The 14,545-nt window shown below is 40.9% G+C and overlaps 1 protein-coding gene across 3 annotated transcripts in view; it reads right to left on the bottom strand.

Annotated features, from left to right (window-relative positions):
* The window catches only part of PAPPA2 (pappalysin 2), a 366,677-nt gene that overhangs the window by 254,248 nt on the left and 97,884 nt on the right, over positions 1 to 14,545 (bottom strand). For all 3 annotated transcript variants that reach the window (XM_077453193.1, XM_077453192.1, XM_077453191.1), the window contains exon 3: positions 2,456 to 3,512. In XM_077453193.1, the coding sequence (XP_077309319.1) occupies positions 2,456 to 3,512 (1,057 nt within the window). The remainder of the gene's footprint in view (positions 1 to 2,455; positions 3,513 to 14,545) is intronic.

Consider the following 14,545-nt stretch of genomic DNA (forward strand, 5'->3'; position numbering starts at 1 on the left):
TAAGTGAAACTCTACAGAGCAGAGGGAAATGGGAGCTAAGGGGGATGGAAGATATAAAGAATAGGCTTTTTTTAAGATTAGCATTAAATGTGTGAATAGACACTGGAGCTCCACTTTCTGGAATTTCAATTATGACACATTAATATTTCATATCAACTTTACTAAAAATTAATCACATTTTGTGTTGTTGTGAAAACAAATATAAATAGGAAAATATAGCCTTTTTAATAAATATTCACGCTGCCATTGTAGTTTCAAAGAGGCACTACCTACATTACCAACTTAAGACTACGTAGTTAAAATGACTGAAAGGAAACTCATGGCAGTGAAATGTGCTCTCAGTCACTGACAACTCCTGGAGCTTAATTTTCAGAAGAAGGGAAAACAAAACCACCAGGGCAACTGTTGCTAAATTTTCCTAAGTGTTCCACCTGATCATGTCAGTTAGAAATGGCTTTTCATGAAGCCATGTTGATTCCCTTAGTAGAAACATACCCAGATTCATAACACCACTCCTGTCATCTGCGAACAATCAGGGTGCCGGTTTGCTCATCATTAAAAGGTATAGAAAGATGAAAGTCGCATTCCAATATTAGTTCTTAGGTGTCAACACAGTAACTGTATACATGCTATCTCCACCCAAATAAACATAATTCTTTAACATGTTTCACCACCGTTGGCTTGTGAACTAGCCAAAGATGGTGAAATGCATTAAAGTGGAACTAAACCTATTACTTTAACAGTTTAAACAGAGAATAGTTGAAGATTTGTGTTCTGGGCATTCACACGGCACGCTTTATAACTGCCCAAAAAATTCTGATAATTTCAACGCAGAACTGAAGTCACAGAAACAAATATTCAGTCGTTTTCACAGACATCACATCCAGTTAAAGTTTTATGTAGTGTGTCTATACTTGCACAGTCCTATAAGCACTGGCGCGTTAGTGTGCCCCCCAGTGGACTCCAAAAAAACACAAAAAAACAGACATGGTGAAACACACCCCTAATCTGTTCCTCCTCACTACAATTTATTGTGCGGATGGTTCGATAAAGTGTGTGGCAAACACTCATTCATCCCAGCATAGAGCACTGGAGAGAGAGAGAGCAGGAAGCACATTTCCACGAAGAACAAAGGCTAATCTAAGGCATTTCCAAGCAAAAATTAGTTACAAATCATGGGAAATTGTATTACAGGAATGCACCCATGCCCAGACTATAGAGATTAAGCTGGGTTCACACTCATGTGACCTTAAAGCATGTTATCCGTTTTGGTCACTGCAGGGCCATTCTTTACTAATGGTACTCCCATTCGCCTTACCAACATAGCTGAATTGCAGTGCTCCACAATGTACAATAGCACAGTACCATGTGCTATGCCATGTGTTAAAAAAAATGTGCATACACCATTTTTGGCGTTTTTGGTGCAATAGGCCGTGCATTCAAATAAAAGCGCTGCCTTAATGCGATGCATGTTAAAGCACAGCACAATGCATGTAAACACACAAGCATTACCGCAGCATGACAGTGTACCTCCAGCGTAGAATATTAACAATTGGAAAGAGAGCTTTAAAATAAGCCACCCCTGACTAAGCCATTGCTGATCTAACCTTTGGATTTATTCTCCTCAAAGATCCAAACAAAGCATCTAAAGTCAGATCCCCATGAGGACTGCTTACCAGAACTGGATAGCATAATCAAGATGTGGCTGAACCAGTGTTTTGTAAAGTGGTAGAATTATAGTTTTATCTCTTGAGTAGATACCCTTTTTAATGCATGCTAATAGTCTGCCAACCTTGCTTACAGAAGCTTGGCATTGGATGCTATTGCTCAGCATGTGATTTACTAGAACCCCAGATCCTTTTCTTTTCTCGATTCCCACAGAGGCTCTCCCCCTAGGGAACGGTAAATACAGAGACAGAACTGTTTATACCAACCTAAATATAATTTATGAACAAGTTAACAGAATTGTTCCCAGTACAGAGCCTTTGGTTACCCCACTTAAAACTTCAGACCATTCAGAAGATATGCTAGTTATCTTCTGAATGGTCTGGAGTTGTAAATGGGGTACCTCAAGGCTCTGTCCTGGAACCAATTCTGTTTAACTTGTTCATAAATGATATTGAGGTTGGCATAAATAGTTCAGCCCTGGTGTTTTGTGATTATATAAAGCTAAGCAGTGCTGCAAAGTTTGAAAAATATTTTCTCCACAGGTTTACTTCATGACTTTCCTGAATAATTAGATTTGACCATGGTAGGGGTAATATATATGCATAATATTATAGCACCACTGATAACTTAACATGAGTTACAGATGAATGAAATACAAAATAATCAATAAGAATGTACACCAATGTAACAAAATAATAGCACAATTATGTGTACCAACAAATATGCAGACAAAACATTTAATATGCACAATTTTACTATTTCTGTAACAGTTTTTATATATCCTTACCTCCCCTGTGCATCGGGATCAAAGCAAGTTTTGCTAGTATTGCCAGGTCCTTTAGTTAAACAACAGTCTCCATCATCATAATCATCTCTTGCGGTGTTGCATTCAAGGTGACATATTCCATCACCTTTCTTTCTGGAACTACAAGGTCTGAAGAAACCACAATCACCACCATCATAGCCAGTAAGTAGATGCTTACATTCAGGATCACATTGATCATTGCCGACTTTCCCTGGCTCACAACCAGGAAGCACTACTCGGTTCCGTAGGCTAGAGTTATGGATCTCCACTATGTTTAGCTGCCAATGAATGCCGTGGGGGCTATAAGCATCTGATAAAGCCTCATGTTGTCTCTGTATTTTTTCAGCATTAATCAAAGGCCTAGAACCATCATTTTCACACAGATTGACCACCCGGTAATGGATCTCCTTTTCCCATTTTACCTCAGGCCTGCTATATCCAGCAGACACATCTGGCAAATCACATAATGTTTTCCCACAAAGAGGGAGTGAGATGGAGGAGATCATCCCCTTCACTGGCACAAGCCCCGGTACAACTTCTGGATAAACCCCATCTCTGTATGTATTCCATATATTCCTGGACAATAATGAGAAGCTCTGTACTCCTAGTGAAGTCTGATACATTCTTCTCATGAATTCAAATCTCAACTGTTTCTGAGTCCTAACCTCGTTCCACAGATGGAGGGAGAAGAGATGGCCTCGATACTGGTTACAGGTCTCTGAGTTGTCTCCACCAACCAAGAGGGATCTGCATAAGGATATATAAGCACTATGAAGGGGACCCCGTTGATCTTTTGCTCTTGCAACTTGTACTCCATCCACATACAGTAACATTTGTTGGCCATCATAGCTAGCAGCAAGATGAGTCCAAGTTCCAGCGTTGTAGCTTTGTGGAGACAGCAAGGTAGTAGCACTTGGAGAACGGTCAGTTCGGAGTGAGAAGTAGAAACGTGCATCTTTTTTTGACCCGAACACAGCAGGACGTATACCAATAGACCAACCACGGTCACTCACCACATGAGAGCAATTATCAAACATGCCTGGTAGAAGACACAAAGGGGGATAGCTGATAAGGACTTGGCATATCTAGGAACAAGGGTTAAATTCTGTTATCAAAGCACATTGTAAAAAAAAAAAAAAACTTTCACCTCTAGCCATCTGAAAACCAGTCAGAGATGGCTGAGTAATAAAGCCAACTTGACTTTTATCCCAATGACTTCAGGAAAAAATATCTCTTCACAGTGAATTGCAATTATCATGCACTTCCAGGTAGTCTCCTGGATTCATGCTATCGTTAGTTTCTCAAGGACCTAATCAACACATTCTAAAAACTACATTTTCCGACTGAAAATTAAATATAAAAAACTACAGAGATCTGATGATTTTATAAACATTTTCTTAGCATGTCAAAGCAGCATGACAATTGACATTTTCTTTTTTAAAACCACACCTTTTCCTCCACTTCCCCACTTCTACTATAATCCAATTAGGGCTCATGTGCACATTATCACAATTTCATGTTATATAAGTCACTGACGTTCACAAATTAAGGGGAAAGAAGACAGCATGAAGATCTCAAAAGCAGTCATAGGAAAATGCGTAAGAAATAAAATCTATTGCTTCATGACAGTAATTTTAAAGATAGATACAACAAGTAGATAGATAGGTAGATAGCTAAAAACTAAGAAAGAAAGAAATAATGAACGATAAATAGGTAGATAGCAAGAAAGAAAGAAAAAAAGAAAGAACGATAAATAGACAGATAGCAAGAAAGAAAGAATGATAGATAGGTAGATAGCTAGAAAGAAAGAACAATAGATAGAAAGATAGGAAGATAGAAAGAAAGAAGGATCGATAGATAGATAGATAGATAGATAGATAGATAGATAGATAGATAGATAGATAGATAGATAGATAGATAGATAGATAGATAGATAGATAGATAGATAGATAGAATGATTGATAGATTGTATTTCTTGATTTATTTGTGCAGTTCTACAACTAAGCAATAATAAATACAAATTTAGGTCAGGGTTACACTGGATTGGGAGTACTTATAGTAGTTTCTGTATGAATAGAGTCTGCAAAAAAGGACTTTTGGGCTTTATTCGCCAATACATTGTAACAATATTACTACAAAATATTTTGGCTAGTGCTTACAATGTTTCAAATTTAATTTAACTTTGATATGCACATAAAAGCAGTTCTTGAAAACTTGAAAATCAAATGAAAATGTTTCCTATTTAACCTTTTTATTACCTATTTGTTATCCTTAATTAGTTCTTATTAAAATTTTCTCCACTTCATCCATTACCTATTTTTCTTTTTGCCTTTTGTATATAATCGTTTTTATTTGATTTCACTTAGTTAAATTAGTCACACAAAATTATTACACAAATTGTAAAAAAATGCGTAATGGTTTGTTGCAGAAACATTTATAACTCAGCATACTGTAGTTAGGCACTAAAAGGTGGTGTACATGGTGAGCTAGACAGCAGCTGTCTATTATGTGCCTTGCAAGGACATGAGTGCTGAATGTGTGGACATACAGGCATGATTTTTCTGCCCCCAGGCAACTTTACTATGTGACACTTCTCTATATGGAAATGATCAACTCAGACCACTATTCATTATCTGTGAAGGGTGAAAAGTGAAAGTGAATTACAAACGCCAATGTTTCTTGCTTTCTTGAAAAATGATTAGAGCAGGTTTTTAAAAACATTGAGGGCATAGTTTGCCTTTTTGCCTAGACTACTAGCAATCTGTGGTTTGTTGAAAAGTTTAGGAAAACATTGGTGCAGTTTCCCCTCATTTCTATCTAAACCTATCTTAGGCTCCTCCCACTGGTACCAGTGATGGCGTATTATTCCTCCCCGTAGTGCCAAAGATGCACTGCTTACTCCCACTGATGTCAGGACAAGTTTTACTCCCAATGGTCACAGTTCAGCCCCCTTAAAGACTGAAGGACAGTAAACTGGCCCCTTGTGTAGAAAGTTTGGAGACTCCTGCTCTATCCAAATGAATTTCCTTTAGTTCTACTTTAAAGGTATAGTTCACCTTTACCACAAAACTTCCTCTGAAGATAAGGGGCATCCGTAGATAAAAACAAACGGTGCAGCTCCGACTAAAATTGAATAAAGCATTGCTATAAGTGTAGGCTATTTACATACCTTATGAAACCTGACTGGAACACTCCCAGGACGTTGCTAAGTGAGAACTAGTCATCACTGCTCACCTCCATCATCACAGGAGTGAGCTCTCCAATGCTGAGCTCAGAGCTACTGCATCAGGGGAGAGAAAGAGCATACAAGGGATACAAGGGGGTTTGAATCAGAGAAAGAGCTCACTCCTGTGATGGTGAAGGTGAGCAGTGATGACTAGGCCTCACTTAGCAACATCCTGGGAGTACTTAGCAACATCCCAGGAGTATTCCAGTCAGGCATCATAAGGTATGTAAATGGGCTATACCTATAGCAAGGGTATTATTCATCTTTAGTCAGAGCTGCACAGTTTGATTTACTCTACAAACATCCGTTAGCTGCATAGGCAGTTTTTTTTTTTTTTCTAAAGGCAAACTATCCTTTTAACCACTAGCTGCCCAAATCAATTCTGACACTTCTCTCATAAATGTAAAAGGTCAGCATCTTTTTACTGGATAATTACTTAGAACCCCAAACATTATACAGCATACTTTCTGAAAATTAAGGCATGGCATGTTGGTAGTTGCGATTTTTTTATGTCACACAATATTTGTGCAGCGGTTTTTTCAAATCCCAATTTTTTTTTTACATCACTTTAACCACTTGCTTACTGGGCACCTAAACCCCCCTTCTGGCCAGATCAATTTTCAGCTTTTAGCGCTGTCACTCTTTGAATGACAATTGCGCCGTCATACAGCACTGTACCCCAATTAAATTTTTACCATTTTTTTCCCACAAATAGAGATTTCTTTTGGTGGTATTTGATCACCTCTGGGTTTTTTATTTATTGCAAAAAAAAATTAAAAAGACCAAACTTTAAAAAAAAAAACGTTTTATATTTTTTTAATTATATAAAATAAAATAAAATAATATTTAATTCATGTTGATTTATGTTAATTTATGTTGAAAACAAGTCATTTTTCTCCTTCATTGATATACGCTGATGAGGATACACTGATGGGCACTGATAGGCTGCACTGATGGGCATTGATAAGGCGACACTGATGGGCACTGATAAGGCGCACTGATGGGTACTAATAGGCAGCACTGGTGGGCACTGATGAGGTGGCACTGGTGGGCACTGATAGGTGGCATTGGTGGGCACTGATGGCTGGCACTGATGGCTGGCACTGAAAGGCATTGATAGGTGGCACAGATAGCTGGCACTGATACGTGGCAGTGATGGGCACTGATCGGCACTGGTAGGTGACATTGATAGGCAGCACTGTTAGGTGGCACTGATGAGGCACTGATTGACACCACTGGTGGGCATTGATAGGTGGCACTGATTGCTGGCACTTATTCGTGGCACTGAGGGCACTGATTCGTGATGCTGGCAGGTTGCACTAGCAGGCGGTACTGGTGGGTACATGTGAGGCGGCTTCGCTATCAGCGTGAGAAGAAAAAAATGATTATCGATCTTCTGTTAACATCACGTGATCAGCTGTCATTGGCTGACAGCTGATCACGTGGTAAGGGGCCCGGGATCGACTCCTTACTCTTATCTGTGATCACCCGAGTCTCATTGACTCGGGTGATCACAGCGCATGCTGCGTGTGCCCTTCAGGGGGGCGTTTCGTGCAAAGGGGAGGACGTCTATTGAAAAGCAGATCCACTCTGTAGCCGTCATTCAGCTATAGTGCAGATCTGAAGGGGCTAATGAATATCAGTGTACACAAACACAATAAAATACCCACATTTTATTGTAAAATATAAAACATTATGTTACACTGTGTAAATAGATACCTAACTTGTCACACTTTAAAATTGTACGCCCGTGGAATGGCAACAGACTACGGTATGTAAAAATCCCCATAGGCAAAGCTTTGGAAGCCTTTACAGGTTATGATTATAGAGTTTGGTAGGAGGTCAGGTGCTAGAATTATTGCTCTCGCTATGACATTCACAGTGCTACTTTGCATGAGTAGTGTGATCCCATTTGTGTTTGCCTTTGAGCATGAGCAGTGGGGCGCTTTTTATTTTATATTTTTATTATTATTTATTTATTTATTTTTACACTTTCTCTTTATTTTTACCAACTATATTGTTATCACAAGGGATGAACAGCATTCCTTGTGATAGCATGGACATGACAGGACCTCTCTATGGTGAGATCTGGGGTAGATTAGATCCCAGATTGCTCTTCTGGCCTCAAACACATCTAATCAAATCGGGATTAGTTTGATCAGATGCTTGTAGAGCCTAGTTACATAGTTACATAGTGGGTGAGGTTGAAAAAAGACACAAGTTCATCAAGTCCAACCTTTGTGTGCGATTATATGTCAGTATTTTATTGTATATCCCTGTATGTTGCGGTTGTTCAAGTTCTTATTTAATAGCTTTTTGAAACTATTGATGCCCTGTGCTGAACCCACTGCCTGTGGAAGGGAATTCCACATCCTTGCCGCTCTTATGGGCCGTACACACGATAGGATTTTCTGACAACAAATGTTTGATGTAAGCTTGTTGTTGAAAAAGCCCGCCTGTGTGCACGCTCCATAGAACATCTGTTGTCGGAATTTCCGCCAACAAACGTTTGAGAGCAGGTTCTCAAATTTTCCGACAACAAGACTTGTTGTCGTAAATTCCATGTGTGTGTACACAATTCCGACGCACCAAAGTCCACGCATGCTCGGAATCAAGCAGAAGAGCCTCACTGGCTATTGAACTTAATTTTTCTCGGCTCATCGTACGCGTTGTACGACACCACGTTCTTGACGTTCGGAATTTCTGACAATATTTGTGTGACCGTGTGTACGCAAGACAAGTTTGAGCCAACATCCTTTGGAAAAAAATCCACGGTTTTGTTGTCGGAAAATCCTATCATGTGTACATAGCTTTACAGTAAAGAACCCTCTACGCAGTTTAAATTTAAACCTCTTTTGTTCTAATTTTAGTGAATGGCCACGTGTCTTATTAAACTCCCTTCCCCATAAAAGTTTTATCCCTATTGTGGTGTTACCAGTACGGTATTTGTATATTGAAATCATATCCCCTCTCAAGCGTCTCTTCTCCAGAGAGAATACAGTAAGTACAGTGCTCACAACCTTTCTTCATAACTAATATCCTAGAGACCCTTTATTAGCTTTGTTACCCTTCGTTGTACTCTCTCCATTTCCAGTACATCCTTCCTGAGGACTGGTGCCCAGAACTGGATGGCATATTCCAGCTGAGGCCGGACCAGAGCCTTTTAGAGTGTGAGAATTATCGCTTTATCTCTGGAGTTAATCCCATTGCTTTGTTAGCAGCAGCTTGGCATTGCATGCCATTACTGAGGACCTACTAGGACCCCCAGGTCCTTTTCCATCCTAGATTCCCCCAGTGGGTTACCCCTAGTGAGTAGATTGCATTAATATTTTTGTCACCCAAATGCATTATTTTACATTTTTCTAAATTAAACCTCATTTGCCTTATAGTTGCCCACCCCATTAATTTGTTCAGCTCTTCTTGCTAGGTTTCCACACCCTGTAACCAGTAACGGCTTACAAACAATAAACCGATAACAGAAGTGAGGAAGCTCATTGCTTTCTGTTTCATGGACAGAGATGGGATAGAGATGATCAGGGAACTTTAGTTCCACTCTCACCTCTATGGTCAGCTGGCAAAACCCCCTGTTTCAGTAGAGCGAAGAAGAGAGGCGGAGACCCCCTACCGCCACATATAAAAGTGATCCACTGGCTCTGTAACTGCTGGATGACTTTTATATTATTCAGCATCTGCTGAAATTAAAAGGTACCAGGACCATGACTGCAGCTGCAGCAATAACCCCACTGCAACCACTGAAACCTGAGGACATGTGGGTACGTCCTAAGGGTGGAAAGTGGTTAAGAATTGTTTATTTATTACAGGTATTTATATAGTGCTGAAGTACAACAAATTGTGTATTCTTCCTATTGTAATACATTTACAGTATTTAATCAATAAGCTGCTCTGACCACCTGTGTAATAAATATTGCAGGTCAGTGGGAAGAATGCCTGTAAATCGCAGGCTCTGCTGATCCCACATGACTTCCATGCAATCACCACTTCTGCAATGATTTCCCTCCTCCCAGACCTCATTGCCCCTTACTAACCCTTGCAGCCTAAACCTGCCTCACCCTCTCCCCAAACTTTCTAATTGCTCCATCAGCCACAGGTGGGGTTAGACTCTAGGGCTGCCAATGCAGCCAATTATTCAGTGACTGAGGGAGGAGAGATCCTGCACCGCACCTGTGAACAGCCCAGACTCTGTGGCTCCCACCCCTAAAGAGACATACAGCCAGGGCTACACAGGTGTATTGTACTTAGTACAGTCTAACCTGATTGTGCGGGGGATAACCTTTACTATAGCAGACAGCTAAGATTCTGATTGGCTAAGTGGGCAGGTTCTAGCCAGTATACAAACAAAAAATTGTGGCGCTAAAATCTTGTATGAATTAAAGTAAAAGCATATACATGCCAAAACTCTCAAGTGTATAAAAAGCAATAATAAACATTGCAACAAAAACTAAATAAATATAATAAATAAATAAGAGGGGTAATTGCATTGATGTGCAACTATTCCCAAGATAGGATAAAGTGTCCCATAAAGTGCCAAATGTTCAATGGATGTCTATAGGATTCTCTATGTACACTGACACTCGAACAGACTTGCCAGAAGTAGACTTCACAGATGGTGACACAGTAAGCAAATAATGAAGTACTCTTACCAAATCTGTTGGACACAGCCACCCTACAGCGGTGTGTCATACAGGCTTATAGCTCTCAACCTCCTGCGCTAAGGTAAGGCGGACACCAGGACCGAAACCAGACATTAAAGGATGATGAAAATCCCCGTGTGGGTCAACGGACATGAGGACTGGAGACTCACAGTACCATTGGTAGAATTAAGTGTATGGGGAAAAGAGATGGAGAAAAAAAAAAACGGAAAGACTCGCATAGTGCAGGTCAAACTTAAAAAATTGGATTTATTCACATCAAAATGTGACAATAAAAAGAGATCTCAATGCATAAAAAGGCAATGTGAAAAGCACAAGACACGCTGGCTCAACCCGTTTCGACTCAATGGGTCTTCTACTGGGGCATATCTCTCGGAGACCGTGCAATTGTAACGTAGTGCTGAATCGCAAATGGCCTGGTCATGAAGGGGGTCATGAAGAGGGTAAAACATTCCAGAGGTTAAGTGGTTAATCAAAATGCGCATTCTATCGAGTTCTGTAGTATCATGTCTAAAATGCAACATGCCAAGTATGCACAGATGTGAACTGGCCCTATGACTATAATTCTTGAAAATGTTTCCTTCCCCCCTCATCCTACTTATCCTTTATAAAAAAAGATGCTTGTACATGGTTTGGTCAGGTCACATGATCCCATAGAGTGGCAGCTGCAGGGGAGAGGAGGCAGTGTTAAAAATGGTGGACCATCAGATCCTACGGATCCTATGTGTGATGTAATGACTCAGAGAATTCACAGCTGTTGTTGAGCGCTCTGTTACACAGAGCTGCAGGATCCTGTGACTGGAACGACTAGGTAAGCACACAGATCTTTTTTTGGGGTAGGAGGAGGGGGAGAGAACACTTTTAAGTATAGTTAGATCTCGTTCACAATAGCAGTTGAGGGGCAGTAAAACACCACAGTGGAGCCACATTTTTGCCACCCAGCCCCCTCCTCCAGCCACTCCCCCTTTAGCTTCAGAGACAGCAGCCGAGGGGGGGAGGTATACATGCTATGGCAGGAATTATACTCCCTGTCAATTTGCATGGGCGTGAACCATTAGTGTTGTGGTGCACTAATGAAGGGTTCAAGAGGTTTAAGCAGAAGTTGTATCACTTCCTGTGAATTCGGACCTAAAACAGACCAAAAGACTCCCAGGACCCCAGTGCAAATTCGCACTGGAGCCAAAGCGGAAATATGTGAACCAGAGCCAGTCTAAATCCCCTACCATGCTTATTGGATGGGGTAACCTCGTGTGAACCTAGCCTTAGGGTTTTCTTCCATTTCTTGAGCTCTACTCTATATACCCCCGATGGACCAGAGCCATCTTTACATTTTGCCCATTTCGCCTATTGATACTGTGATAACTATCATTACTTATAACATAGCAATATTGTCTTGAAAATATAGTTTTATTTTCTATGCACTCTAAAAAAAAAATGTAACAAAACACAAAACAAAAAAATCTTTAAGGGCCCTTTCACACACCGCTATTTTTTGTGGTGCTTTACTGTAGTTTTTGTGGGGGTTTTCAGCCACTAGCGGGGTGTTTTTAACCGCTGCTAGCAGCAGATAAAGGGCTAAAATGACCCGCAAAGCGCCGCTGCAGTGTCGCTTTGGCGGCGGTTCGGCAGAGCTGCCCATTCATTTCAATGTATGCTCCCCTCCTTCACTGCTCCAAAGATGCTGCTTGCAGGAGTTTTTTTTAATGTCCTGCCAGCACACTGCTCCAATGTGAAAGCCCTCCATTAAGGATGAGCCGAACACCCCCGGTTCAGTTCACACCAGAACCTGCGAACAGACCTAAACTTCGTGTGAACTTTAGAACCCTATTAAAGTCTATGGGACTCGAACGTTCCAAATCTAAAGTGCTAATTTTAAAGGTTAATATGCAAGTTATTGTCCTAAAAAGTGTTTGGGGACCTGGGTCCTGCCCCAGGGGACATGGATCAATGCAAAAAAAGTTTTAAAACCGTCCGTTTTTTCGGGAGCAGTGATTTTAATAATGCTGAAAGTGAAACAATGAAAGTGTAATATTCCTTTAAATTTTGCACCTGGGGGTTGTCTATAGTATGCCTGTAAAGGGGTGCATGTTTCCCGTGCACAAAGTGTCTTTTCTGGAGGAAAAAGTCATTTAAAATCACTGGCGGCTAAAATGAATTGTCGGCTCCCCGTAATACAGAGGACAGTCATTGAAAGTCATCGATAAAAAAAAAAGCGTGGGGTTCCCCCAAATTCAATTACCAGGCCCTTCAGGTCTGGTATGGATATTAAGGGGAACCCTGCGTCAATTTAAAAAAAAATGACGTGGGGTTCCCCCTAAATATCCATACCAGACCCTTTATCCGAGCACACAACCTGGCGGGCCACAGGAAAAGGGGGGGACGAGAGAGCACCCCGCCCCTCCTGAACCATACCAGACCACATGCCCTCAACATTGGGAGGATGCTTTGGGGGTCTGTGACCCCTCAAAGCACCTTGTCCCCATGTTGATGAGGACAAGGGCCTCATCTCCACAACCCTGGCTATTGGTTGTGGGGGTCTGCAGGCGGGGGGGCTTATCAGAATCTGGAAGCCCCCATTAACAAGGGGGCCCCCAGATCCCGCCCCCCCGTTTGAAATGGTAAGGTGGTACAAAAGTACCCCTAAAATAACTTGAATATTAGCCTTTAAAATTAGCACTTTAGATTTCTCCCATAGACTTGTGTTCCGCGGCTTTTCGAATTTGCCGCAAACACCCCAAATTATTCACTGTTCGCCGAAAGAGGCGAACAGGCAATGTTCGAGTCAAACATGACTCGAACTCGAAGCTCATCCCTATCATCCAGCTTTCAGACTAAGACTAGAGGGGATCCGTTTTTCAGGCTCTTTACAGGGGCTATTTTTAGCCCAAAAGCACCTGAAAAATGCCTCCAGTGTGAAAGGGGTCTAAAACAAGCGTTTAGGTTAACAAGAAGTGCACAATTTATTCTATGATTTCTCGTATGTGTAATCTGGTTCTATTACAAAGTTATTTAGAGATAAACTAAAGGAGGGGGAGGAATGAGTCTTTTAGGGTGCTAACTAAGGGGCTACTGAGAAAAGATCAATAGAAACACTTTTTTTAACCACTTCAAGTCTGGGCTAAATCAGACATTCCTTTCTTACATGTAAAAAAAATTTTTTTTGCTAAAAAATGACTTAGAATTCCCAAACATTATTTATATATTTTTAAGCAGAGACCCTAGATAATACAATGGTGTGTGTTGCATATTTTAATGTCACGCGATATTTGCCTAACGTTTTTTCAAACAATTTTTTTGGGGAAAAAATACACTTTAATGAATTTTATTGCAGAAAAACACAATATACTATCCAATTGTTCCCTCGCTCTGGTGTCCATTTACGTATGCATCTATGTGCGCATTCGAATTTGAATGGAGGTGCTTTAAATTTTCTTATATATTTTATTTCATTTGTTTTACACTGTATCTTTTTTTTTATCTATTATTGCGATCAGAACAGATGACTAACATCCCTTGTGATAACATGGACCATGACAGGTCTTCTTTATGGAAAGATTTGGAGCCTATTAGGCCCCAGGTCTCTCCTCTGCCCTCCAAATCATCTGTTTAAAGCATCATTGGTTTAATTAAATGCTTGTTCAAGCCGGTAATAATTTGTTTACATGGGACTGAAACTGGAAATAAGCTTACTTGAAAAGGCTCCTTTCATGTTGTGAATGCTGCCGGTCTGTAGTACTACATACACCCTGGGACCTTGATGCCTGCAAGCAGTGATTTCTGTACTGATTCTGCCTCTTGAAACTCTTTTCTCAGAAGGTAGGCTCTGTGAAATGTGTGACACAGCAGTGTCTAATCACAGGAACAAAACCGGAAATCCTGGAGCCACCCTGGAGTGCATGGACTGCCCAAGGCTGGAAATGATATCACACCTGAAGTGAAGGCAGTGTGGAGTGTGGCTACATGTTACGGATCGTAACTGCTCCTTCTCCCGCTCCCTACGGTGCACCTCCCAGGTGTGATGTTACTTCTGGTCCTGACAAGTCCATGCTTTCAAGAGTGGCTCTAGGATTTCCGGTTTTGTTTCAGTAAGTAGGCAGTTTTGTTTTTGGTGTCCTCCAAAAGCACCTGACAGTGGCACCTGCTTCCTGTCTCCTGAAGACACATTGAAGTTTAAAA

Source organism: Lithobates pipiens, unplaced genomic scaffold (genome assembly GCF_037356315.1).
Source record: "Lithobates pipiens isolate NorthernLeopardFrog02 unplaced genomic scaffold, aLitPip1_a1.2 Scaffold_23, whole genome shotgun sequence".
Lineage (NCBI taxonomy): Eukaryota > Metazoa > Chordata > Amphibia > Anura > Ranidae > Lithobates > Lithobates pipiens.